Source organism: Ictalurus furcatus, chromosome 26, assembly GCF_023375685.1.
Source record: "Ictalurus furcatus strain D&B chromosome 26, Billie_1.0, whole genome shotgun sequence".
Taxonomy (NCBI): domain Eukaryota; kingdom Metazoa; phylum Chordata; class Actinopteri; order Siluriformes; family Ictaluridae; genus Ictalurus; species Ictalurus furcatus.
In genome coordinates, this window is record NC_071280.1 from 3,300,837 (window position 1) to 3,327,305 (window position 26,469).

Here is a 26,469-nt window from a genome sequence, read left to right on the forward strand (position 1 = left end):
GACTGGTATGCTTATTTAATTAGTTGCTGCTTTACACTCAAGCTGCACATACTTGACATTCATTTGCATGCAGTGCATTAATTCTATGCCAAAATAAATGTAGAATGTCGGTTCCACTGTCAGTATCACAACAAAATGGGTGAAAGGGTTATCCAACAAATGTGCTGCCCAAAAAAAGCCAGTCACCCTAAATTTCCCAAAGAACCTACGTGAAACCATTTCCAGGAAGGAAGTTTGGCCGTCCTAGAGCCAGGAACCCTTTACTACCCAAAGAACCATTGATGATATTTTAGTGTCAAGAGCAATTGACTATATAAAGAACCCTATATAAAGAATCCTAAACTACCAAAAGATTGTTTCGTCCATTTATTTAAAATAGCTAATAACCTTTAACTCTATAAAGAACTCATGTGGAAACATTTTTTTTAGTATTGTCACTTGACCACGGCAGGCCTATGTATAGGGTATCTGTCTGTGTGAAATCACACCTATTTATAGGCCTTCTGTGGTCAGGTGACGTGGCAATTACATGCATCACGTAACTATAAAAACGGCACCTGTAAACCATGTCCTCGGCTTCATTATCTTCAGTGAAACTGCATGTCGGTTGTTTATGTGAACACTCACAATAAGAGTCTTCATTTATTTATTTTTTTAAATCTCTTTATGTTTCTGTCCCTTTTAAAAAAAAAGAAAGAAAAGTATGAGTGAAAAAGAATTCAAAAGTGTGTCGCACCCTGCTCTTGTTTTATTATGGGGATGGACAGACACACTTTCTGTATGAAGTGTCTGAGGATAGAGCATGCACAGCGGCCCTTGAGGGGGCTGACTGCGTGTATTGTGAGTGCTTTACAATCAGGCAGTTCCGCTCATGACTCGCTTAGTTCTCGGCCGAAGGGAGTTGGGTTTCAGAGACACAGGTCCCGGGGATCCCATATGGATCTGGAAGAGGAGCCGGAGACGAGCGCTCCTCTATCTCTTGCTCTGTCTTCCGAGTCCTGCTCTCCGCTGGATTTTGTAGCTCTCGTAGCGACTCCTCCTTCCTGGTATGGAAAGCCAACCCACCCTCTCTGACACCGAGGCGCCAAAGAGGGGAGCCACTGCACCAAAAATGGAGAGCAGCTATCAAGCATATAAAGAGCTGCTTGAAGTGATTACTAGGGCAGTAGAAAAACTTTATTTAGACTGGCCCGGGGAAGAGGAAGTGGCTTGTAGTAGGCTGGATGAGCGCTATCTCCCCAGTGAAAATAAATCTCCCTCACACCACAGAAAATTAGTGGGGCCGGCTTTGCCATCCAAGCCATGTAAGGCCACCTCAGTATTAGTTGTTAAAGCCTATGTGGCAGCTGGTCTCGCTTGTGGGTCACTGCATACAATGGCAGTATTGCAGGCCTACCAAGCAGACCTGCTGAGTGAGCTTGACAACGGGGAGGGAATTGGGCCCAAGACAGTGGCGGAGCTTCACCATATCACGGATTTGTCTCTCAGGGTGACCAAGCAAATGGCCTAATGGGTAGCTTGGTTGCGGTAGAGAGGCACCTACGGCTCAAACTCTCAGGGATGGGGGATAAGGATAAGGACTCCCTGCTGGACACCCCTGTTGAACCTTCCGGTTTCACGAGGCATCCATGAGTGGAGCCCGGTACAGCACTAGTGCAATGGAGGCACAGAAGGCGAATGTGGCAGCCTGCCTCCCCCTGCAGAGAATGAGGGGGACTGGGCATCCACAGTCGCAGCCTGATAATAGGCATTATCTAAGAATGATAATAAAGGCCAAGCAGTTCCCTTCTTCAGAAGTGAACTAATTTCATTTCTTTAGAAGGGCTTGAAACTTAATATTATATGCTCCAGTCTTAGATAGATTCTGGAGGTACTGTGCTTGCCTGTTTGAGGGGATGTCCTCTTTACGTCATGGTCTTGAGGGGATTCCTGCGATGGTTAGTTGTTCGTCTGGTCAGAGTTTGAGTGAAGTCTCGGAAAACCAACCGGAATGCTGAATGGAACAGTGTCTAGTATGAGGGCTGTTTGGAGAGCTGGCGGCAGGAATTTTGAAAGCTGGGTAGCTCTAGACTGAGTCTCTGAGTGGATGTTGATTGAAGACTCCCCCCGCACCGTCAATGGGGTGACGAGAAAGCAGAGAGCCGAGACAGCAGAGAGAACCGAGCACATACTTAAAACAGAAGAGAGCAGAGCATTGGATTTTAACTCTTTCGGATTAGTCCCACCCTCTAAGGTTTCCAACCAACCAGAAATTGTCTTAGGGCTGGGTGCAAGCCAAATGCTTCACCCATGATGTTACTTAGTCCGTTGTCACTGCAGATGGGTAATATAATGTAATATATTTTATATATTATATAATATAAGAAATATAATGTCACTGCATGATGCAGAAATATTAGTTGATGCTTTCGTCACCTCTAGACTAAATTATTGCCTTACTGTCTGGTTGTTACAGTAGGAGCATAAACAAGCTCCAGTTAGTCCAGAATGCAGATGCTAGAGTCCTAACTAGAACCAGAAGATACGACCATATCACCCCGATCTTATCCACACTGAAGTGGCTCCCAGTGAAATCCTGCATTGATTGTAAAATACTGTTATTAACCTATGAAGCACTAAACGGTCTCACGCCACAGTATCTAAGTGAACTTTTGGTTTTCTGTACAAATAAAATTGAACTGAATTGAATAACGATAAAAATCACAAACATGACACATGTGAATGAAACAATTTTATATATTAAATTCAAAAACATATAATATAGTTGTCTTGAATATCTCTGCAGCTCATCAAAAATATAAAAGGGGTGTCCATCAATTGAAAGCATGCTGTCAGAGTTAAAATTTAAAGTTGCATTTTTGTATTTAGTTACTTCTGTTTCTGAATAAATGTCATCAAATCACAAGTCTATTTTTATAAAATAATATAACTTGTAAATAAAGGACGTTTCTAAACAGGGTTGGCTCCTTCTATAATCAGAGTCTGCATGGCTGCCATTTTGGCCAGCCATGCCCCTAGTGATGGAGCCTCTGTGGGGCTCTCTACCTCTAACATCGAGGTTTATGAGTGGTGTCAGGTGGCTGAGGCCCTTCTGCAGACCATGCATACCTTCCAGGGACCTTTCTGTGGTCTTGGCAGGCCTGTCAGGTGCCCCATTTGAGCCCTTAGAGTCAGCCTCAGAGAAGCTTCTAACTCTATATAGCTCTTCTATATAGAGTAGCTCTTCTGCTGGTCCTGACATCTCTCAAGCGAGTAGGAGATCTGCAAGCTCTCTCTGTTGCCCCTTCCTGCCTTGACTTTGGATTAGCCAAGGCCTTCCTATATCCTAGGCCAGATTATATTCCTAAAGTGCCTACATATGCTGCCCAGCTGGTAGTGTTACAGAAACTATACCTACTGTGTCCTGTAATGGCTTTCTGTACTTACGTCCACCGCTCAGCCCAGTGGCATAAGTCTGAGCAGTCTGCTTTGGTGGCGACAGTAGAGCTAATGCTGTGTCAAAGCAACTCATCTCTAATTGGATAGTGGAAGCAATCTCTATCACTAATGAGGCACGGGGCCTCGCTATGCCTCTGGGCATAGGGGCTCATTCCACAATGGGGGTTGCCTCCTCAAAGGCTTTATCCAAAGGGGTATCCTTATAGGATGTGTGTGCTGCAGTGGGTTGGTCTATGCCACACACATTTATTCGATATTACAGCCTGGACATGGATTCCGCCCCGCGCTCGAGTGTCTTGCTGTGACCATCAGGTTCGGATCTTTTTGAAGAGGTCATACCCTCAGTATGACAGAGTGGGTATTGTCGTTCCCACAGCGTGGAGCTCACACAGCGTTGAGTTCCCTTTGAAAGGGAGTGTCTGGGTAACCCTGTGCCCTGAGAAGGGAAAGAGATTTTGTGTAGCTTTGTCATACTGGGGCATGCCTGTGAATTGCATCTTTGCTTCAGATTATAAGGCTGATAGCATGGTTCATAGGTGCCGTTTTTATATCACGCTAACTTACAACACTTACAACACTTACTAACTTATAACACACTTAATTGCCATGTTACCTGATCATGGCAGGCCTATAAATAGGCATGATATTGCACAAGCTTCAGATGTCAGTCACACAAGAGGGCGCTTCCCACAGCATGGAGCTCACATAATGTCTCGTTCCCTTCTCAGGAATGTTTTCTGCATTTGCATGTGTTTTCTGATTTATTAGGACTGTCATGATAATAACGTCATGAAGCACAGCATTATTACTGCAGAAGATTTTAAAACATTGCTGCAGTATTATTTTTGGAATGTTCCAGTCCGACATTTTAGATAGATAGATAGATAGATAGATAGATAGATAGATAGATACTTTTGGGACTGTAGCAAGTACCTCTGAGCGTAGGAACTCGAGTGATTTGTCTGTGTTGAGAAGCATGTAGTGATGTACTGATAAACAGAACCTAAACGGAACCGAGTCATGTTTAATGTCTGCGCTGATTATTTGCAAGGTTTTTATTTTCATTCCGTGAATGATACACACAGAATTATTCATCACAAATTTTCATTTTTGTTTGTACAATTATTTATGTGGGTGAATTAAATATGAGCAACTGCAGGGTGAATAAGGTACAACACACACAGACAAATATGCACACACACACACACACACACACACACACACACACACATTCTGTCATAAATTTAGTCATTCTGTTTCACATGGAATTGAAAAGATGAGAGAAGGGAAGTCACATGTGTGTGTGTGTGTGTGTGTGTGTCCTTACTGATTACTGATTACTAAAGTGTCTCTTTGTGAGAAGTGTGTGTGTGTGTGTGTGTGTGTGTGTGTGTGTGTGTGTAGCCAATATCAGGAATCTTCACTCTAATGAGTGTGAAATTTCTTTGTTCTTTTGCTTTCTGAAGTACCAAAACTATGTCTGTAGTACAAATCATGTATGTAAGTGTGTGTGTGTGTGTGTGTGTGTGTGTGTGTGTGTGTGTGTGTGTGTGTGACAAGCCAGTCTAATGAAAGCAGACCCATTCTTACAGTTGAGTGCAAAAGTTTGTGCTTTTTTGAACGGAGAAATTGGGAAATATACTTGGATTTTAGAACTGATCTACAAATAAAAGAATTTCAGTAAGTTGAAATGAAGTTGAATGAAAATTGAAAAAGTCCTGCAACAAAACAACAATCTAAAAGATGAGGGGGAAATCTACAAAAAAAAAAAAAAGACCCGATAAACTATCAACCCATTCAAAAATGTATAATGTATAAAGGTAAACAGTGGATATACAAGTGTATCACTTTCAGAAATGGCTGAGGGTATGAACTGATATTTTGTGTGGGGGTTTGTTTTCCTTATGTAAAGAGTAAACCACTTTGTGTGCTGTCACAGAAAAAAAAAGAAAGAAAACAGTTACTCAGGGTTGATTATTTTCCTATAACAGCAGACCCCCAAGTGTTTTATTGCTCTGATTTCTGAGCAATTTGCCACCAAATACATTTTTTATTTACTAAAGCACATTATTCTTTTTTATCTGTTTATAGTTACATTTAATGATTGTCCATGAAACAAGTTAGTCTGTGTTATTACTCATGTTTTAGATCATTTTTCCCTCTTTTTTCTCTTTTTTTTGAATTTAATAAGACATGCAAACCCCTCTATCCTGCTACAAAGCCTGACACATTAGTCTCCTTCCATAAATGCTAACTGTGAATGAGCTGTTACTATAGAAACGATAACGTACTTATTTATTTAACTATAGTCAGATATTAATTATGTATCTGGGGTTTTTTTTCCAAGAGTGTTTGGAACCCCCCCCCCCCCCCCCACACACACACACACACACACACTTGCAGTGATTTTATCATCAGCAGATAAAAATGTTTGGAATAAAAAATGTGTAATATTCAGTTTTGCGTCCCTGCTGTGCTCGTAAACGGAAAACGAAAAGTGTTATAATGGAGGAGACACGCTTTCTGTACACACTCCCCATAACACACACTGCGCATGAGAAATGAGTTCAATATGCGCAAAGCACAGCATTCTCATTCATGATAATGTCTGTCTGTCTCTATAACACACACACACTCACACACACACACACACAAACACACACACACCTAATAAAGACGAGAATCTCTCTGATCTGAGCTGATCATTTCCTCAGGATGTCATGTGTGTGTGATGAAACGACTCTACTTGAATAATAATCAGCGTATATGTGTGTGTGTTCTGATTTGAGCTCCTGGCCCGAACCCTCCTCACAATTCCAGCTGAAATGACATCACATTTGGATCACTTCCTGAAATTGAGCTCTGGAATTGTAGTTAATCTCAGTGTGAATCCAATCCCACCCCCCCACCCCCCCCCCCCCCCCCCACACACACACACACACACACACACTCTATTAATAAATCAGACAGGAAGTGATGTCACATCACTCGTCTGGAATCATGATAACCCGGGATTCTCCTCCTGCTGGAGGAGATCTGCTGCTTCATCAGACCAGAGTAGTGAGTTTCAGCATGACCTGCTAAATTCCTTCATTGTTCTGTTGCAGTTTTGGAAATCAGTCCTTGTATAAAATGCTGTCAGCAGTTGAAACATCTCTCATTGGCACATATCCCGAACTCCAGAGTCTGGAACTGTGATCACGTATGCAGCTTGGAGTGTTCCGCAGGGAACCGAGAGGGCTGCAGTTAAAAAGCTGAGAGTTATTTCCATTTTTTTTAAAACCTCGACATTGTGTTGTAACTTTACAGGGTGAAGCTCCCCTCCTGAGGGAGAACCAGAGGAAGAACTCCGATTGATCTAATCTCCACTTTGATGTGAGCACTAATTCGTCGCACTGAGATTTCCGGCCATTGCTTTACACGTTTAATCATTTAATCTGCAGGGCAGAACATGTCACACAGTTTACATCAGCTAGCGTGAAAAATAGCCAACGAGAAGAAAGGAAAATGAATAGTTTCACCTCGGGCACTCTGATTGGCTGGAGGCTTCCGAACCTCTCTGAATGCGCATTGCGTAGGCTTGTGTGTGTGTGTGTGTGTGTGTGTGTGTGTGTGTGTGTGTGTGTGTGTGTGTTATTGCCACGCTTTGCCTTGTGGCTCCTCCACATGCCAAGAAATATCGATTGTTCACAGAAGAACAGGTTTTGTAAACACATTTGATTTTTAATTGTAGCTCAAAGCGTGTCGTGTGCGTGTCACCTCGGGCCATGATGGGAATTAAACCCAACCCCTCCACAAAAAAAAACCCAGCAGAAACAATTCACATCACAAAACGAAAGGTTAAAGTACTTGCTGCAGGGTAAGACTAACTGAGGTCAAAATATGTGTGTGTATGTGTGTGTGTGTGTGTGAGAGAGAGAGAGAGAGAGAGAGAGAGAGAGAGAGAGAGAGAGAGCGCATAATTAAAAGTGTGTTTAAGGATTCAGCTCAGTCCTGCAGAGGGTTCTTCTGACTTTTTCCAACTTAAATTTATTATGTTAAACAATGCATTAATATTTACATAAGACTAATTACACAAAGAAAAATATAATTAAATAGTTAGAGTTTAGTTTTAGATATTTTTAGTCGAGTAATCTGACTGAATATTAGTTTAATAAAGATATACTGATTTTATTTTAAAATGTAAAAATATTTTATTTTATTTTAGAAGTATTTCCTAGAACAAATTCCACAGGTTTTTGCTCGATGATTACACATGTTGAAGTCATTAACAGATTAAGACTTAAACGATGTGCCGTATTTTTCTGATTAAAAATCTCTGCAGTTCTGCTCGTGATCTTAGGAGGTGCTGTGGAGTCCGACAGAACCTCGGTCGCATCAATAACTCTCACACACTTCCCGCTAAAACTGTCTGGGAACTGAAGTATAAAAACCACTTGCACCGCCATTAATCTGAACAATGCATTTTTAATCAGCTGTTCAGCGCTTAATTCATCGCTCTTTGCTTTTTTTTACACACACACACTCCGAGCAAACAAAGGCTAATGAGGACGATTTAACACAGCGAGTGCAAATGCATCAGCGGAAATTCATTTAGAAAATTGCATTGATCAAAATGGAAAAGAGAAAAAAAAATTAAGCAGTGAAAAAATGCATTAATGAACATGCAAAATAGTAAAACATGCAATTTTTTTCATTAAAATGATTCAATGGAGGACATTTTCACCATTATTAAAAAAAGCAGTGATGAAAATGAAGAAAATGCAGCATTTACAGCTTTAACGTAGCTCAAGCATCCTCTGCATTCCTTTAGTGGCCGACGTTCCTGCAGTGAGCGAAATCTGGCTTTTACTGATTCGTGAATTTTTCAGCAGTTTAATATTTAATTGTTTCTGCAGATGTAATGCTGAATTATCTCTAACAGCCACCTCATTTGCATATTTATGAGTTTCTTTTCCCTCAAGAAATTGAACATCGAAGGGAAATTGGTCACAAACTCATTCCGGTTGAAGAGCAAACAAGCAAAAGGATGAGACATAGATTAATTCTGACCATAACATCCTCAGAAGAAATCGAGATCCTTCAAACCAGGTGAGTCTGTAGCCTATCGGCCTTTAAGACTTAGCGTGTTGCATGGTCTGAGATGCTTTTCTACTCAGCATGGTTGTAAAGAGTGGTTATTTGAGCTACCATAGACTTCCTGTCAATTTGAACTAGTGTGGCTATTCTCTGATTAGTCTCACTTCTCAGATTAATGAGAAAAAGGCATTTCCGTCCTCAAAACCGTGACCTGTCCAAACTCTAGAGACTGTTGTGCATGAAAATGGGAGGAGTTTCTGAAAAATATTATTTTATTACTACTGTATTGTCTCCACTATTATAAATAACAGCAATAATGTAAAGGTCAAATGTCATGTGTATTATCGATGCTTTGCCAATAATCTCTCTTTGATTTTTTATTTTTGATTGCAGCTTATTTTTATTGAACTTTGTTATATATATATATATATATATATATATATATATATATATATATATATATATATATATATATATATATATATATATATAATAAATGTAATAAATAAATACTTTACCTCAAGTAGCTTGAGTTTATTGCTAAAACATTTGCAAATGCCTTTATTTATTCAAAGCCAATGACACAGTTAAGAGCCTTAATAATAATCATTTTATAATAATAATAAAGGATATTGCTAACACTGGTGCCAAAAACCTCCTTTCAGTAGCTGTCATGCCATGAGAAATGTTTTTATTATCCTTTTTTTTTCCTCCAGAATAATTTCTGCCCATTTCTGTGCATTAAAAGCCTCCAATTCCCCTCAGATGTAAAGGCAGCCGTGTTTCCAGCAGTAATGTCTCCCCTCCATCTCACTCTCGTTCTTCGTCTCCATTAGAGACAGAAAACACATGGTGCTTGGCGGCTGCGTAATTATGATCTGCCCTTCTATTCTCACAGGTTTACAATAATTGCCCATATTTGTCTATACGATTCATAAATGATGAGAAGCTCATTAATAATTCAGAGGCTCAGTTTCGGTGTTAATGTGAGTTTCTATCACTCTACGCATCACACACACACACACACACACATACACACACACACATGCACAGATCAGCGCTGCGGGAGGAAACAGGCACTTTCTGTAGTCTGTAATGAGCGTTTGCTGGAAACAACACAAGTAGGGAATCAAGCTCAAGTGCACACATGAAAAAAGTATAAATGCACCACCAAGAACTTAGCTTTTAAACAGTAAATTATTTTCTATCCCATCTTCTTCATTAATATAAGTTCAGGATGGTGTCTTCTGATTGGCTGAGAGCAGCAGCACTTAATATCAATGAATACTCAGTGTGAGTAGAATTTATAGCTTTATTATAGAGTCTCTCAGTAAGGGAGAAGCTACTGTGGTGCAATATATGACCACACTATGATGAATCACATCTGACAAATGAAACCACAAGTGAGAAATGAATCACCATTCGCCATTGCTACCCAAAAAGTGAAAATGTTTTTAAATGAATGTGCACTCCTCCACTATGCCTCTGGAAACACTGGGAAACAAATCAAAACAAAAAAAAATGTCTGGGTTACGCATGTAACCCTGTTCGCTGAGAAGGGAACGAGACATTGCATGAGCCCTCATGCATGACTGGTATCTGAAGCTTGTGTAACTTCATGCCTATTTATAGGCCTGCCGTGATCAGGTGACGTGGCAATTAAGCGAGTCACATGATATAAAAATGGCACCTGTGAACCACGCTGTCAGCCTCTATTATCTGAAGTGAAGATGCAATTCACAGGAATGCCCAGTATGACAAAGCTATGCAACATCTTGTTCGCTTCTCAGGGTACAATGCATAACCCAGACATTCCCTTTCAAGCGGAACTCAATGTTGTGTGAGCTTTATGCTGTGGGAACGAGTATACCCACTCCGTGAAACTGAGGGCATGGCCTTTTCAAAAGGTCCGAGCCCGAGGATCACTGCAAGACACTCGAGCCCAGGGTGGAACATAGTATCCAGGTTGTAATATTGAATGAATATGTGCAGCATAGACCACCCCGCCAAAGCACATACATCCTGTAAGGGTACCCCTTTGGACAAGGTCTTCAAGGAGGCGAGCCCCCTAGTGGAATGAGTCCTTATGCCCAGAGGTATAGCGAGACCATGTGCCTTATAAGCGATAGAAATTGCTTCCACTATCCAATTAAAGATGTGCTGCTTTGATATAGCATCAGCCCTACAGTTGCCACCAAAGCAGACCACCCCTCCACAGCACACACATCCTGTCATACCCCGGTATGACAAAGCTACGCAACATCTCATGGAACAGGGTTACATGCGTAACCCAGACATTCCCTTTCAAAGGGAACTCCACGTTGCATTTAGCATAACACTATGGGAACGAGAATATTTCGAGGGTCATACCAAGGGTCATACCACTCCGTCATACTGAGGGCACGGCATGTACAAAAAGACCCAAGCCCAAGGGTCACTGCAAGACACTCAAGCCCAGGGCGGACTGAATATCCAGGCTGTAATATCGAATGAATGTGTGTGGCGTACACCACCCTGCAGCAGCACACATATCCTGTAAGGATACCCCGTTGGACGTAATACAGAGAGCCCTTACTGGACACAGTAGGAGCATTCTCTCTTGTTCCGGTGTGAGGAACAGAGGAGGGCAGAAAGCCTGCAACACCACAGGGTGGGCAGTTCCTGGCGTTCCTCACACCACAAGACATAAAGCCACCACTTGAGCACATGCAATTTCCTCATGGATGGTGCTCTAGGGTTCAACATGGTCTCTACAACCTCAGTTGTGAGACTAGAATCTATGAGCTGGTGCCCCTCAGGGGCCAGACCCAAGTTTCCATAGTTCTGGCCGAGGGTGATAAATCAGCTCTCCGGCTTGAGACAGTAGATCCCTGCGGATGGGAATCTCCTAAGGAGTGCCATCTAGCAGGGATATTATCTCTGAGAACAATATTTGAGCTGGCCAATAAGGTGCTACCAGCAGCAGACGTAGACTGTCTTAGTGAACTCTTGCTATAACTTGTGGGAGCAGAGCGATCAGGGGAAAAGTGTACAGATGTGACTTTGGCCACATGTGTACCATGGCGTCCAGCCCTAATTGTGCGGGAGGAGTGAGGGTGAACCACAGCGGTCACAGCGAACACATGCAGTCCCGCTTGGCCAAACCTCTGCCACATGGACTCCACCACTTATGAATGGAGCCACCAATCCCTGGGCCTCAGCCACTGCCTCAACAGGATGTATGCCCCCACATTCCCCGTTGCCCAGAATGTACGTTGCACTTCCTGCCAAAACTTTCCCTCTGCCCAGAGAAGAATTAGTTGTGCCTGCCTGAACAGGGAACATGGACATAATCCTCCCTGGTGGTCAATATATGAGACCACCGCTGTGTTGTCTTTAAACACATGGTGACCTCTCAATTGACATTGGCTGCTGCTGCCATAAGCTCCAATAGTCTCCCATAGAGACTGGAGGGGATGCCAAGGTCCAGCTTTATCTTGCTCAATGTTGATAGGATTGACCCTACCCATGTTGGGGATAGAAACACCCTCATCGTAGTAGAATCCTTATAACCCATAGAAAGGTTGTCCACTGCACTGGAGAAAGCATACTTTTTTGAGGTCTCGCTGAAGGTATCGATGTTATACAAGCTTCAGATACCGATCTTGCGTGAGGGTGCTTCCCACAGCATAAAGCTCACACAGAACTGAGTTCCCTTTGAAACGGAACAGCTGTAAGAAAAATAAGTTTTCATTTACAAAATATAATAACATAATTTGCAGAACATAACTTTATTCACTTCCTGAATTTCAACAGCTCCTCAACCTCAACTACATCACTCCAGTTTAGAAACGGTCTCAACTGGACATCCTGTGGAATTTTCTCAAAAACTTTCTATTTATACTGTCCCCTCCAAAACTATTGGAATGGAAGGGGCAAATTAATTTGTCCACTTCCAAAGGTAACGCAATGAGCTTAACGCAGTGGGAAGCGCCCTCTCGAGCAATAGTTATCTGAATTCAGTATAAAATCACACCTATATATTTATAGGCCTGCCACGGTCAGGTGACGTGACATTTTGTGTGTCATGTGACTATATAACAGTGCATGTAAACTCTTCAATTCTCTTTATTTTCAAAAGAATATATTTATTTATTTATTTATTCATTTACTTTCTCGTCTGTCACTGTCCTGTGCAAACAGAATGAGCTTTAGAGAGTTCAGAAAGTGTGTTTCTCCCTGCTCTCATGTTATTTCAGAGGGGGAAGGACACATTTTTTGCATGAAGGGTATGGGAGTGGAGCATGCTGTGGTATGGATCCGCTATCCGCTATTCACTCCCGGCTATCTCATTTCTCAGACGAAGCAAGATGGGTTTCAAAACCTCAGGATTCTGGGCTGGACAATGTGGGGCAAGCCTCAGATGGCTGAGGCCCATCTGCAGACCCTGCATACCTTCCTGGCACCTTCTGTGGTCTGGGAAGGTCTGTCAGGCACCCCAACTGAGGCCTTCAGAGAATCTTATAACCCTTTCGGCTGGCCCTGACATCTCTGTTGCCCCTTCTTGCCTTGACTTTGCCCCTGGATTAGCCAAGGCCTCACTATATCCTAGGCAAGATTATTCCTAAGTGCCAACTGCTTCCCAGCCAGTAGTCTTGCAGGCTTTCTCCCCTCGTCCATTCCTTAAAACAAAACAAGGAACATTGCACCTACTGTGTTCAATGAGGGCTTTTGTACTTACGTCCACCGCTCCAGCCAGTGGCGTAAGTCAGAAAAAAGCAGTGCATCTGTATTTGAATAGTGGAAGCTATCTCTATTGCTTATGAGGCATGCAGTCTAGCTACACCTCTGGGCATGGGGGTTTCATTTCACTGGGGGGTTCACCTCCTCAAATGCTTTATCTAAGGGGTACCCTTACAGCATGTGTGTGCTGTGGACGGGTGGTCTACGCCACACACAATCATTCTGTATTACAGTTTGGTCTAATTGGCCAGCTCGTATATGGTTCTTGGAGATAATATTTCCTGGGAGATTCCCGTGCACAGGGATCTATTGTGTTGGTTTATCATCCTCTGTGGGAACTATGAAAACTGTATGAAGTCTGGCTCCTGAAGGGCACCAGCTCATAGATTCTGGTCTCTCAACCGAGGTTGTAGAGACAATGTTATAATGATAACGATAATGAGTCTTTATGTGAATATATCACAATCCACTGTTCAAAGAAGACTTTAAGAGCAGAAATATACAGGGGTGGTTGAAAGTTTGTAAACCCTTTAGAATTTTCTAATCTGCATATATACGACCTAGAACATCATCAGATTTTCACACAAGTCCTAAAAGTAGATAAAGGAAATGTCTGGGTGACGCATGTAACCCTGTTCCCTGAGACGGGAACGAGACATTGCGTTTAGCATAACACTATTGGAGTGCCCTTGCGCGCGACCGGCATCTGAAACTTGTGTAAAATCATACCTATTTATAGGCCTGCCGGGATCAGGTGACGTGGCAATTAAGTGCTTATATATATGGCACCTGTGAACCGTGCCATCAGCCTCAATTATCTGAAGCGAAGTAGCAATTCACAGGCCTACAAAGGGGGTCTGTCAGGGTTGCGGGCTGCCATAGTTGCCTTCTGGGTCTCCCTCGCACTAGCGCTTGCCCGGGCTCCACTCATGGATGCCTGGGTGAACTCGACACAACAGGGAAGGAATTGGCTGAATGCTGCCATATGTCGAGCTCACTCAGCAGGTCTGCTTGGTAGGCCTGCAACACTGTCATTGTCTGCAGTGACCCACAAGCAAAACTACTATTGCATACACCTTGCCCACCAATGCCATGGTGGCCATACACGGTGGCTTGGATGGCAAAGCCGGCCCACCTAAATAACCTGCCGTCAATAGAGAGAAGTAGCTCGCAAGCGCCTCCTCCACCTTCAGCATAGCTAAATAGCCATGCCGTTCATTCCCCACAATGGCCGAATAATCCAACATCATGGGGTTATAAATGCGGCTTATGCATGGTTTTCCCCTAGAAGCCTGATATTTTGTCATGCACTTCTGGAAGAAAGGGGAGTTTCTGCAGTGTGAGTGATTTACTTTCACTGGGGAGAAAAAAGCTCATCCAGCCTTAGTAATAACATCAAGCAGCGCGTTATATGCTGCTCTCAGTTTTTTGCACATCCTTCTGGATCCTTGGTATCAGAGAGGAATTATCACTATTATTTTTGTGTGTGTTTCTTTTGGCTTTCCATAGTGGAAGGAGGAGTTGGGACACGAGCACCAAAATCCAGAGGAGAGCCAAACCCAGAAGACACAGCAAGAGATAGAGCAGCGCTCGTCTCTTCCGGATCCATAAGAGATCCCCGGACCTGAGACAGCTAGCTGCCTAGGCAGCGGCCGGCCCAGATCCGCGAGTCTCTGAAACCCAACTCACTTCGGCTTCCGAGAAGAGAGCAAGTCTCGAACGGAGCTACCTAATGTAGGCGTTATAATGTGCAGTCAGACCTCTTGATGGCTACCGTCACATGATCCACCCCCAGACACTTCACACAGAAAGTGTGCACTACTCCCCGTTATGAAATAACATGAAGTAACACACTTCCTGAATTCTCTCACTCATCTTTTTCTCTCTTGCTCATTCCTTTTTTTTCTTCTCTTTTTTTTTAAAGTGATAGAAAAGTCCAGAGATTTTGAGAAAAGATAGAGAGGAAATGAAGGATCTTTTTGTTTCTTTACACAAACAACCAACATGCAGTCTCGCTGAATATAATAAGGCTGACGGTGCGGTTCACAGGTGCCATATATATATCACGCAACGCGCTTAATTGCCACATCATCTGATCATGGCAGGCCTATAAATAGGCATGATGTTACACAAGCTTCAGATGCCAGTCTCGGGGCAGGGCGGAGGGGCGCTCCCATAGTGTTATGCTAAACTCAACGTGGAGTTCCCTATGAAAGGGAACCCAGTTACACAACTGAGACAAAAAATGTTATACTCGGTCACTTATTTATTGAGGAAAATGATCCAATATTACATATCTGTGAGTGGCAAAAGTATGTGAACCTTTGCTTTAAGTATGTGGTGTGACCCCCCTTGTACAGGAATAACTGCAACTAAACGTGTGCAGTAACTGTTAATCAGTCCTGCTCATCAGCTTTATTTGAGCCCGTTCCTCAGTACAGAACAGCTTCAACTCTGGGATGTTGGTGGATTTCCTCGAATGAACTGCTTGCTTCAGGTCCTTCCACAATATTTCTATTGGATTAAGTTCAGGACTTTGATTTGCCCGTTCCAAAACATTAACTTTATTTTTCTTTAACCATTTTTCTTTAACCGCACAATGAGTTGTGTGCTCAGGGTCATTGTATTATGGCATGACCCATTTTCTCTTGATATTCACTTCATAGACAGATGTCCTGATATTTTCCTTTATAAGTCAACTTCAGAATTCATTGTTCCATCAATGATGGCAAGCTATCGAGGACCAGATGCAGCAAAACAGGCCCAAAACATGAGGCTTCCACCACCAGGTTTCACAGATGGGATAAGGTTCTTGTGCTAGAATGCAGTTTTCCTTTCTCCAAACATAACACTTCTGATTTAAACCAAAAATTCTATTTTGGTCTCATCGGTTGACAAATCATTTTCCCAATAGCCTTCTGGGTTATCCACATGATCTTTAGCAAACTGCAGATGAGCAGCAATGTTCTTTTTGGAGAGCAGTGGCTTTCTCCTTGCAACCCTGCCATGCATACACCATTGTTTTTCAGTGTTCTCCTGGTGGTTGACTCATAAACATTAACATTAGCCAATGTGAGAGAGGCCATTAGAGATGGTTTTGTAACCTTTTCCAGGCTGATGAGCATCAACAACTCTTTTTTCTGAGGTCCTCAAAAATCTCCTTTGTTCATGCCATGATACACTTCCATAAACAGACTTTGATATATCCCAGTTCTTTAAATAAAACAGGGCTCTTACTCACCACTGATTGAAAACACCTGATTCTAATTACCTGCTAATCCTAGAGGTTCACATACTTTTGCCACTCACATATATGTAATATTGGATCATTTTCCTCAATAAATAAATGACCAGATATAATATTTTTGTCTCATTTGTTTAATTGGGTTCTCTTTATCTACTTTTAGGTGGTGTTTATGCAGATATATTAAAAATTCTACTCACAAACTTTCAAGCCCCACTGTAGAGGCCATACCACTTGATACACACCATTCATCAGCAGTAAAAATCAAAAATCCAGATTGGAATTCACTCAAAAACACAGATATGAGCCACAAAAGTTCTGGAACTAAGATTAACCTCTAACAAAGTGATGGAAAGACCAAAGTGTGGAGAAAGAAAGGCTCTGCTCAGGATCCAAAATATAGAAGCTCCTCAGTCAAGCATGGTGGAGGTAGTGTCATAGCTTGGGTTTGCATGGCTCCTTCTGGAACAGGCTCACTAATCTTTATTGATGATGTAACTCATGATGGTAGCAGCAGCATCAATTCAGAAGTCTACAGTTACATTTTGTGTGCCAATTTACAGAGAAATGTAAATGTAAAGGGGTGTGTGTGTGTGTGTGTGTGTGTGTGTGTGTGTGTGTGTGTGTGCGCGAAGGTTTTAGACTATCCAAATCAATCACCAGACCTTATCCCGCTTTTCACCTCCTGAAGAGGAGACTGAAGGGAGAACTATGTGTGTACTATGTGGAGCATTTTTCTTTTATGAATTTTGGGCCATTCTGTAGAGAATGTGGTATTTTGGGGTTCAGAAAGTCGGTGTTTATAAGGCTACTGGAACATTACACTGATGATAGAAGGGGTAAAAATAATAGTGTGTCTCCTGTTCATAAATCTGTTTTTGTATTTCCTCTTAACATTGTAACAGTAAATTTTCTGGGTAGAGAAGATTCTCAGTTTCTGCATTTTTTTTCGTCTTATTAAGTCCAACTGAGAGAAAGAATTGAGCCTGGTGAGGGAATGACTGTTAAGTGATACCAGGATCTAACTTGTTTCATAGATGTTCCACAACAACAACGATCGATAAAAAGTATGATGGGTCATTATTTTGTTTGCAATTTGCTGTGGTGTAAGAGAAATAAGCTACACTTCAGGGATACGCTGTGCTGTTATAAGAAAATAATTAAGTTCCGCTTCGTCACATCACCCCGTTGTTGATGATTTTATTTTAATGGCATGATGCAAAGTATTTTATTTGTTACAATAAATCCTTCGTAACTGATTGCATTTTACTTATAATTTATAAAAACAGTTTTGACTGAGATTTCAGAATGGTTGGTCAATGGGTACAGATTCAATTTTGGATATAAACTGTCTTTAACTCTGCCTACAGCCTCATTATAAATAAATATATTATCATGTGCTCATGCTGAAGCTGCGTGACGACTCCCGCCGCGCTTCTGTAATAGTTTATTATATCGTCTCACTGCGTTTCCTACCAAATGGAAAGGAAATGTGTGTGTTTATAAGCTGAAAAGAACAGAACAGCATGTATCAGCAAACATTCCTCCAGCAAACAGCTGCAAAGTGCTCTTCAAAGTGTGGGATGGTGATGTCTCTGTGTGTCCCCGTGTTTCTGGGAATATTGTTGAATATATACTGATGAGTGTGTGTTTGTGCTTGAGGCCAGTGGGCAGAGCATCCGTATCCACTGATTTGTCTCACTGCAGAAGAAAGAGCACTTTCTCCGTCCCCTTCAGGGACATGGTGTTTCCTTCAGTAATGCTGATGGTGTGTGTGTGTGTGTGTGCGTGTGTGTGTGTGTGTGTGTGTTTATCAGCTTTGTAAACGATGGAGGTAGCATTGCTATGTCAGGATAAAGTGAAAGAATAACACATTGTCTAATGTATGTAAGGATGGTATCGTGTGTGTGTGTGTGTGTGTGTGTGTGTGTGTGTGTGTGTGTCAGAGAGACAGATTTTATCTCACGGGATTTAAAGTGTCTCACTTCATCTTACTCAGTGGATAAAACATGAAGGAAAACCATTTGTGTGCAGTGGATACACGGAGAGAGACAGTGAAAGTGAGAGAAAGAAATAAAGACAGAAAGGTACGTCTGTCTGTACCATAATCACACAACATATACCATAATCCTTTGCATTTTATCACGTTCACTCATTTGAATATGCTGATTAGAATGTTAATGACTGATTCATTAATATATTATACACTCACAATGTTCACGCTGCACAGAGGTGTGCGTACAGTATATGTGTGTGCGTCTGTGCTTGTAATGTGATACCTTATGCCCAGGTGGTGAGACATGTTCCTCTATCGGTCAGCAGAAAGCGTCCAGGAGAAAGCGCTGATGAGTAATGAGTTCAGGAGAATGTCACGCTTTTGATGAGTCTTTCACACACACACACACACACACACACACACACATGGATGACTGAAAAATGAAACTAGTGCATTATGGAATTTTTACAGGCGACTTAAAGTATAATAAATCTGCCAAGGAAATACCTGGTTTGTGATTGACTGGCAGGTGTGTGTTATTTTGTTATATCAAGTGCCTCTGACATTGATCTGGTCGTAAATTGAATCTTCTGTTCATATTGTGAAACTCTGTTGGGATGTCACCATGACAACAAGCATAAATAATGTTTTAGGCTACATATTAATCTAGAGTGTTTTCTTTGGCAAATAAGTTATGTGCCATCCTAGGAAAACCTTTCACGTGGTCACGTTGTGACATTTTCTACTGGATTTCTGAACACCTCCAGTTTCTACGGAGCTGAAATATGTTTAATGTTTGCATGTGTCTGAATGAGACAAAAGATTCAAGCATTTTAAAACCTTGAAAGATTTCATTCAAGTTCCACTAAAAGTCTGCCTCTATATGTATATTTCAGAAATTATACTTAATTTCTAAATGGGAAAGAATTATAAGTTTACAGTGGGGTTTCATTATCAGACTCTGTCTAATCACACAAGACACAGTATGAGCCACTCATACCATTTAAACACAAGTCTCGTTGTCGTCTCTTCAGTCAACTGATCTTTGTTCACGCAAACACTAGTACTGCAATACTCGCTGATTCATTCAGTCACTTCTGTTCTGTGTCTGGCGTTAATGCATCTCCTGATATTAATTGCAGCTCCTGGTGTTAACGCACCTTCCAGTGGTAACGCATGTCCTAGTGTTAATGCAGCTCTCAGAATGAATGCAGTGCCTGGTGTTAAAGCAGATCTTAGTGTTGATATAGTGTTTGGGATTAATGCAGCTCTCTGTGTTAATGCAATGCCTAGTGTTGATGAAGCTCCTTTTGTTATGTGCAGTGATAATGTGGTGCCTGGTGTTAATGCAGCTCACCAGTTGTAGTTCAGTGCCTGGTGTTAATGCAATCCTCAGTGTTAATGTAGCTCCTGCTGTTAATACAGTATTTGGTGTTAAAGTGTTAATGCAGCTCCCAGTGTTAATGCCGATATTGATGTTAAAGTGTTAATGCAGCTCCCAGTGTTAATGCAGATATTGGTGTCAATGCAGTGCCTGGTGTGTTAATGCAGCTCCTAGTGTCAGCATAGCTCTTGATGTTAGTGCAGTTTTTGGTGTTAATGCCATAGCTGTGTTAATGCCTTTTTTGTGTTCCCAGTTTCCAGAGTTAATACAGAGCCTGGTGATAAAGCAGTGCTTGGTATAAATGCCGCTACCAGTAGTAATACAATGCCTGGTGTTAATGCCGATTCAGATGTTAATGCAGCTCACAGGTTGTAATGCAGCCTCGAGTGTTATTGTAGCTCCTGATATTAATGCAGGTACTGATGTGAATGCAGCTTTCTCTATAAAAGTAGTGTTATTGTGCTGTCTGGTGTTAATGCAGGTCTTAATGTTAACTCAGTGTGAATGATGCTCTTGTTCTTAAAGTGCCAAATTTTGTTTTTGAGGTCTCGTACAATAGGTTTACATGCATACAAGTTCAAAAAACACCTTAATTTTCTCATAATGTACATCGCAGCATCAGCTCTTCTTCTCAGTGTCACAAACGACTCCCTTGAGGATCCGTTAACTCTAAACTCCTCCTTTCAGTGAGCCTACTCTGCTCTGATTGGTCAGATGTCCCAGTCTGTTGTGATTGGTCTACCGCTTACAGCATGTGTTGGAACAGAAACTCCCATTACCATATCTGAATTTCCGCTCAATAATAATGTCGTCGGTTGTACCTTATCCGATTGGAAGATCGACACAAAACACCATCGCATGCACAACGAGAACAGGACATTTCTCAGTGGTAAGTTTGAATGTAGCTTGACGGTAACGTGAGTTAGTCGGTTAGCAGAGGCTAACAGCTAACAGGCTAACAGCTGTGCACTGGCTGAACACGTATACAAAACTACGCATTTGGAACACTCGGTAGAAAATATATACATAAATAATTAATCATACTTACAAGTTGTGATCCAGAGGCGCAAGATGGTCCAAATAAAATAGATAGGGCTCCATCTTTAATGAATAATGTTTCGCAAATCCTACAAGTACAACCGAGGGCGGGTCGAAGTACACGTTGTTCACAAACAGCCAGTGAAGACCAGAGGCGGGGTTTTTTTTTTTGTTACAAACCTACATACGTTAGTACAGGAAGTAAGTCTGGAATTACTGATGACTCGTTTCAGCTGTTCAGAATCGGTTCCTTCTTCTGGACGTCAATAACTCATTTTGTCATGTGCTTTGATTTTTTAAACTATGCAGACTTTTTACACTCTCAAACAGCTATATAACACACTAAATGAAAGGTAATATCTGAAAAAGCATAATACAGTCACTTTAATGTATTGCCTGGATTAACACCTGCTTGGTGTTAATCCACCTGCTTGGTGGATTACCAAGGTGGAAACACCTGCTTGGTGTTAATCCAGCTTCTACAATTAATAGTGTCTGATATTTATGCAGTTCCTGGGGTTAATGCATCTCCTGTGGTTAATGCAGTGCCCAGAGTTACTTCAGAGCTTACTGTTAACGCAGAACCTGGTGTTAATGCAGCTCCTTGTATCAATGCATTAAAGCGTGATAATGCAGTGACTGATGTTAATGCAGTGTCCAGAGTTAATGCAGTGTCTGATGTCATAGCCGTGTGTGTTGTTAATGAAGCCTGCAGTGTTAATGCAGCACTAAGTGTTAATAAAGAGGTGTGTTAATGTAGTGGTATGTCTGGTGTGAATGATTTGCAGACAATAGTGGGTTATGTACTCTGCATTAATTACCAAATGTTCAGTGTTAAGTATGATAGATGGTGTGTAAAGTATGATTAAGGTTGTGTTACTTATTGTAACGGTCTATTAATTAGGTGGTGAGGTTTGATCCAGGGGAAGTGGAACATGTCTCCCCTTTGGCTGGAGGAGATTCCCTGACAGTGAAATCATTTTACACCAAATTCACAAGGCTTTGATCTTGGAGAACAGCAGGCGTGTATGGCTCTCCAGGTTAATGATTTCACACCTCCGATTCAGATCAAAACACACGCTCACACACACACATATACACTCACGCTCTGTACCTAGACGATCTGCAGGTGTCCCTCTGTCTCTGTACCTGGAAGATCTCCAGGCGTCTCCCAGTCTCTGTCCCTGAAAGATCTCCAAGTGTCCCTCCATCTCTGTGCTTGGAGGATCTGCAGGTGTTCCTCTGTCGCTGTACCTGGTGGATCTGCAGGTGTCTTTGAATTCGGGTTTATAATGAATGAGACACATTGAAACCTGCATCTACTGCCTCGACTCCTTGACGGAACTTTCATATATTCTAGATTCATTACACATAAAGTGAAATATTTCAAGTCTATTTTTTTTTTTTTTAATCTGATTACAGCTTACAGCTCATGGAAATCAAAAATCCAGTATCTCAAAATATTAGAATAAAGAATTTATAATTCAGAAATGTTGACCTTCTGAAAAGTATGTTTATTTATGCACTCAGTACTTGGTCAGGGCTCCTTTTGCATTACTGCATCAATGCGGCGTGGCATGGAGGCAATCAGCCTGTGGCACTGCTGAGGTGTTGCTGAGTGCTGAGGCACTGTTGCTTTGATAGCGGCCTTCAGCTCATCTGTATTGGGTCTGGTGTCCCTCATATATTCTCTATGGGGTTCAGGTCAGGTGAATACATACTTAGTCCTTTACTCCATAGAGGTATTGGGGTAGTAGATGAAGGCTTTAACACGTCTCATTCAGCCATGAACCCTAACCCCTACACTCTAAACCCTTAAATGGTGGTATTGAGGCCATAGATCAAAGTTTCAACCCCCTAAGCAATAATCTCTGCACCATTATCCAGTGGTATAGGAGCAGTAGATGGTTTCCATCTACTGAAGTCCCATTCAGACATGAATCCTAACCCCTACACACACACACACACACACGCACACACGCACACACACATATATATATATATATATATATGTGTGTGTGTGTGTGTGTGTGTGTGTGTGTGCGTGTGTGTGTATGATCTCGTTGTTGGTTGTTTAACGCATTTGGCACTAATTTAACTCCAGATTAGGAGAGCTAGCAGCACTTTCCCATCTGGTACTTGAGCGACCATATTAATCATCATGTAGGCTAAATAAAAATATCCTCCTCACGCGCTCCGGCGACTCCACTCCGGGATTTTCTCGGCGCACGAACTCGCTGTGTGTGTGTGTGTGTGTGTGTGAGTGAGTGTGTGTCTTGCTGCGCTGTGTGTGTGTGTCTGTCTCGCGCGCTCTCTCTCGCTCTCTCTCTCTCACACACACACACGCACACGCGCGCGCGCGCAGCAGCAGCTCGGTGCACAGCGGAGAAGTTACTGGGCTGCTGTTGGTCGGTGCGGATTTTTTTTGTTTGTTTGGTTTTCCTTTTTCTAGCGCGTTGCCGCTTTAGCACGCGCTGCGCTATGAAGAGCGCGAGGAGGAAACTCTGATCAGAGCGCGAGGCGGACGGACCTAAGGGGGGAACTCGGCTTTGAATTGGAGTGGGGTGTTTTTTTTTTTTTGGTTTTTTTTTTTTGGTGGTTTTTTTTTAAAGGTGTTTTAGTGGCTTGGTGAGCATGGTGAGGCTGCAGGTGTGTGTGCTGGCTCTGTCCGCGGCGCTCTGCCTCTGCTCGGGAGGACGAGGAGCCGAGCGCGAGCGAGTGGAGGATGAGGAGGATGGTGATGATGGAGTCTCGCGGAGCTGCAGGGATGTCAAGCAGGCGCTCGTGGAGAGAGGATTCACTGCCATCAGGATTAACCAGCACCAGACCACAGGTAAATCCCTGGGTCTGGTCTCATTCTGAGTTTTTAGGGTTTCTGAGGGACCTGTTAGAGTGCTCTCTGACACACACTTCACTATAGGGTGGAGGGGTTAGGGATGGAAAAAGAAGAGTATGGGGGAGAGATACCCGAACTAAAATCCAACTCTGTTGGCTTGAGAAGCATCTCTTCAGGCATCTGGCGACCATCCTCCTGTCTGTCTGACTGTCTGTGTGCCCCCCCCCCCCCATCTCTCTCTCTCTCTCTCTCTCTCTCTCTCTCTCTCTCTCTCACCATTCAGCGGTCAGAATCTGCTTCTTCTTCTTCAGCCTGTTTTGTAGAGAGTTAGGATTAAACGAGATGCTTAACAGCTCTAAAACAATGTTTAAAGTTTAGATCTCAGTTCAACTCTCTTACGAGTCTAAAAACCTTGGGTCTCTACATGTATGACACTAAATGAGACCTGGATACAGGTACTTCTCTGACACCAGGATTTAAGGTTTAGGGCTAAGACGTTCAATCCGGTGCCGTTAAGAAAGGATTTAAACTCTCCATGTTGTTGTGATATAGCAAAATAATCCACAATGGCATGGTTTAATGAAGCAGACCAAAGTTGATTTTAAAATATCTGTTTGTTTGTTCGTATAAAAGTACGTAACGAAGTGTTTTATTCCTCTTATACCACAGCAATTTGCCAACACTTACCATTTTTTAAATCAATTAAAGAATGACATGGAGTACTTTTTATCCATTTATAGTTAGATTTAATGTTAAAAAAAAACAGTTGTATGTCTTATAGGCTATAAACACTAATTTCTTCACCAAGCTCTCTTCTCTCTCTCTCTCTCTCTCTCTCCCTCTCTCTCTCTCTCTCTCTCACACACACACACACACACACACACACTTAATAAGAAACAAAATGCAGCGTGACATGTTACAGATAACTTGCAAAGCAGAAACTCCTCTGTTCCGAAAACTTGTCAGAAAAGCTGACGTTACAGCTTAATCTCTGACAAGTCACAATGCGTGGACACTGGAGGCTCCTTCCATGAATATTCCATAAACATCTTCCAGAAAACGTGACGATTTCAAGGATGTGTTATTCGGAACGTTTGCCAAACAAGTCCCTGTTAATGAGCTGTTACTATTGAAACGATCACGTAACGACATTAGAGCGAGTGCATTAACATCAGAAACCTGTTAGAGTTAGTCCAGGTGATAAAATTTTGTCCTGATTATTCCTACTTTGGGTTTGGGGTTAACTTTGGGAGGTATGTATTTCTTTTTAAACCCTAATCTTAAACAAACTGTGGTTTAAATTTAGCGTTTAGCTTTCAGGTAACGTGGAAGCATTTGGATGAAGATGCAGGCTCTGCTCTAAAAGCCCTCACCAAACCCATCTCATTGATTTCTCTCAATATTTCTTCTTCTTTGACTCAATCTTCGGGAGTTATTTCTCGCTAGTGTCTTGCTAGGGTCTTGGGTAGATCACCGAGACGGTACCACTATTTAAGGGTTTAGAGAGTAGGGGTTAGAGTTTATGGCTGAAGGAGATGTGTTAAAACCTTTATCTAATGCTCAGGAATCAGGATTATAGCTAGAGAGTAAGATGTTGTCTGACCTCAGATTCTGCTGCACTTCATTTTTTGGTGTGAATTGTTTGATAAAACATTGTTATTGCATATATTGTGTGTGTATATATGTTTTATAACTTGGGAACAGTGTGTGTGTGTGTGTGTGTGTGTGTGTGCTCCTCAATAATGAACACCCAGATGACTTCATCTTATTCTGAAATTTACTGTAGAAGAAAAAAGTAAACATAGTGCATTGTCGGTTTGTTGAATACGTGCCGAGGATCGTTCACTGGATCCGACCAGACTGTCATGTTTATAAACTTTCCCCACTTTCAAGGGCTCCTATTGGTGGAGGACATGATAAGAAGGAAGGGAATATGGTGTTGGGGTTTACAGAGGAACACACACACACACACACACACACTTGTGTGTTTGAAGGAAGTTCCATCTCAGGCTGCTCACCAAATCATTTGCAGTATTGATGAGCTTAGCTAAAGTTAGCTAATTGGCTAACGCTTGTTATTGATTTCCTATTGACTCTGGCACATTAAATCACAGGCTCCATATTCATGTAGGTTAACTATTTGGTTGCTTGCAGACTGCAGTGGTTTGGTATTTATTTATTTAGTGTGAGACTGTGTGTGTGTGTGTGTGTGTGTGTGCTCAGATGAAGACGGGTGTTGGTGACAGCACCCCGAGGTGAAATTAATTACTCATGAGCGCTCGGCCTTTAATAGAAAGTAAACGAGGGAAGTGCTCAGATCTGTGAACACATCACACTCCGAACTGCAGTTAACAGCTCTTTTTTTTTTTTTCTTTTTCTGGAAAACCAGCTCATGTTACAGAGTCGCTGATTAAGGGAATGGTCTGGCTGTGATAATAAATATAGCATAAAATAACGCCACAAGAATGTTAATTTACAATAAATGATGATATAGAAAACGATCATTTATTGTACAGTGACATGGATGCTGTGAAAATGGTGGGTTATAGTAAAATAACAACATAAGAATGCGAAGTTACATGAAAACGTTGACACAAGAAGGCTAATTTACAGATTTACAAAAAACAATGGCACACTAACTGTAATGTACAGTAGAATAGTCATGTAATAAGGCTAATGTACAGATGGCAACATTAGAAAGCTAATTTACAAATTTATAGTAAATACATACA

The 26,469-nt window shown here is 41.9% G+C and overlaps 1 protein-coding gene across 1 annotated transcript in view; it reads left to right on the forward strand.

Moving 5' to 3' along the window:
- Positions 1 to 22,986: 22,986 nt before the first annotated feature.
- gpc6a (glypican 6a) overlaps positions 22,987 to 26,469 on the forward strand; it is a 188,821-nt gene continuing 185,338 nt past the window's right edge. The window contains exon 1 of the mRNA XM_053615044.1: positions 22,987 to 23,734. Coding sequence (XP_053471019.1) covers positions 23,536 to 23,734 — 199 coding nt within the window. The 5' untranslated portion in view covers positions 22,987 to 23,535. The remainder of the gene's footprint in view (positions 23,735 to 26,469) is intronic.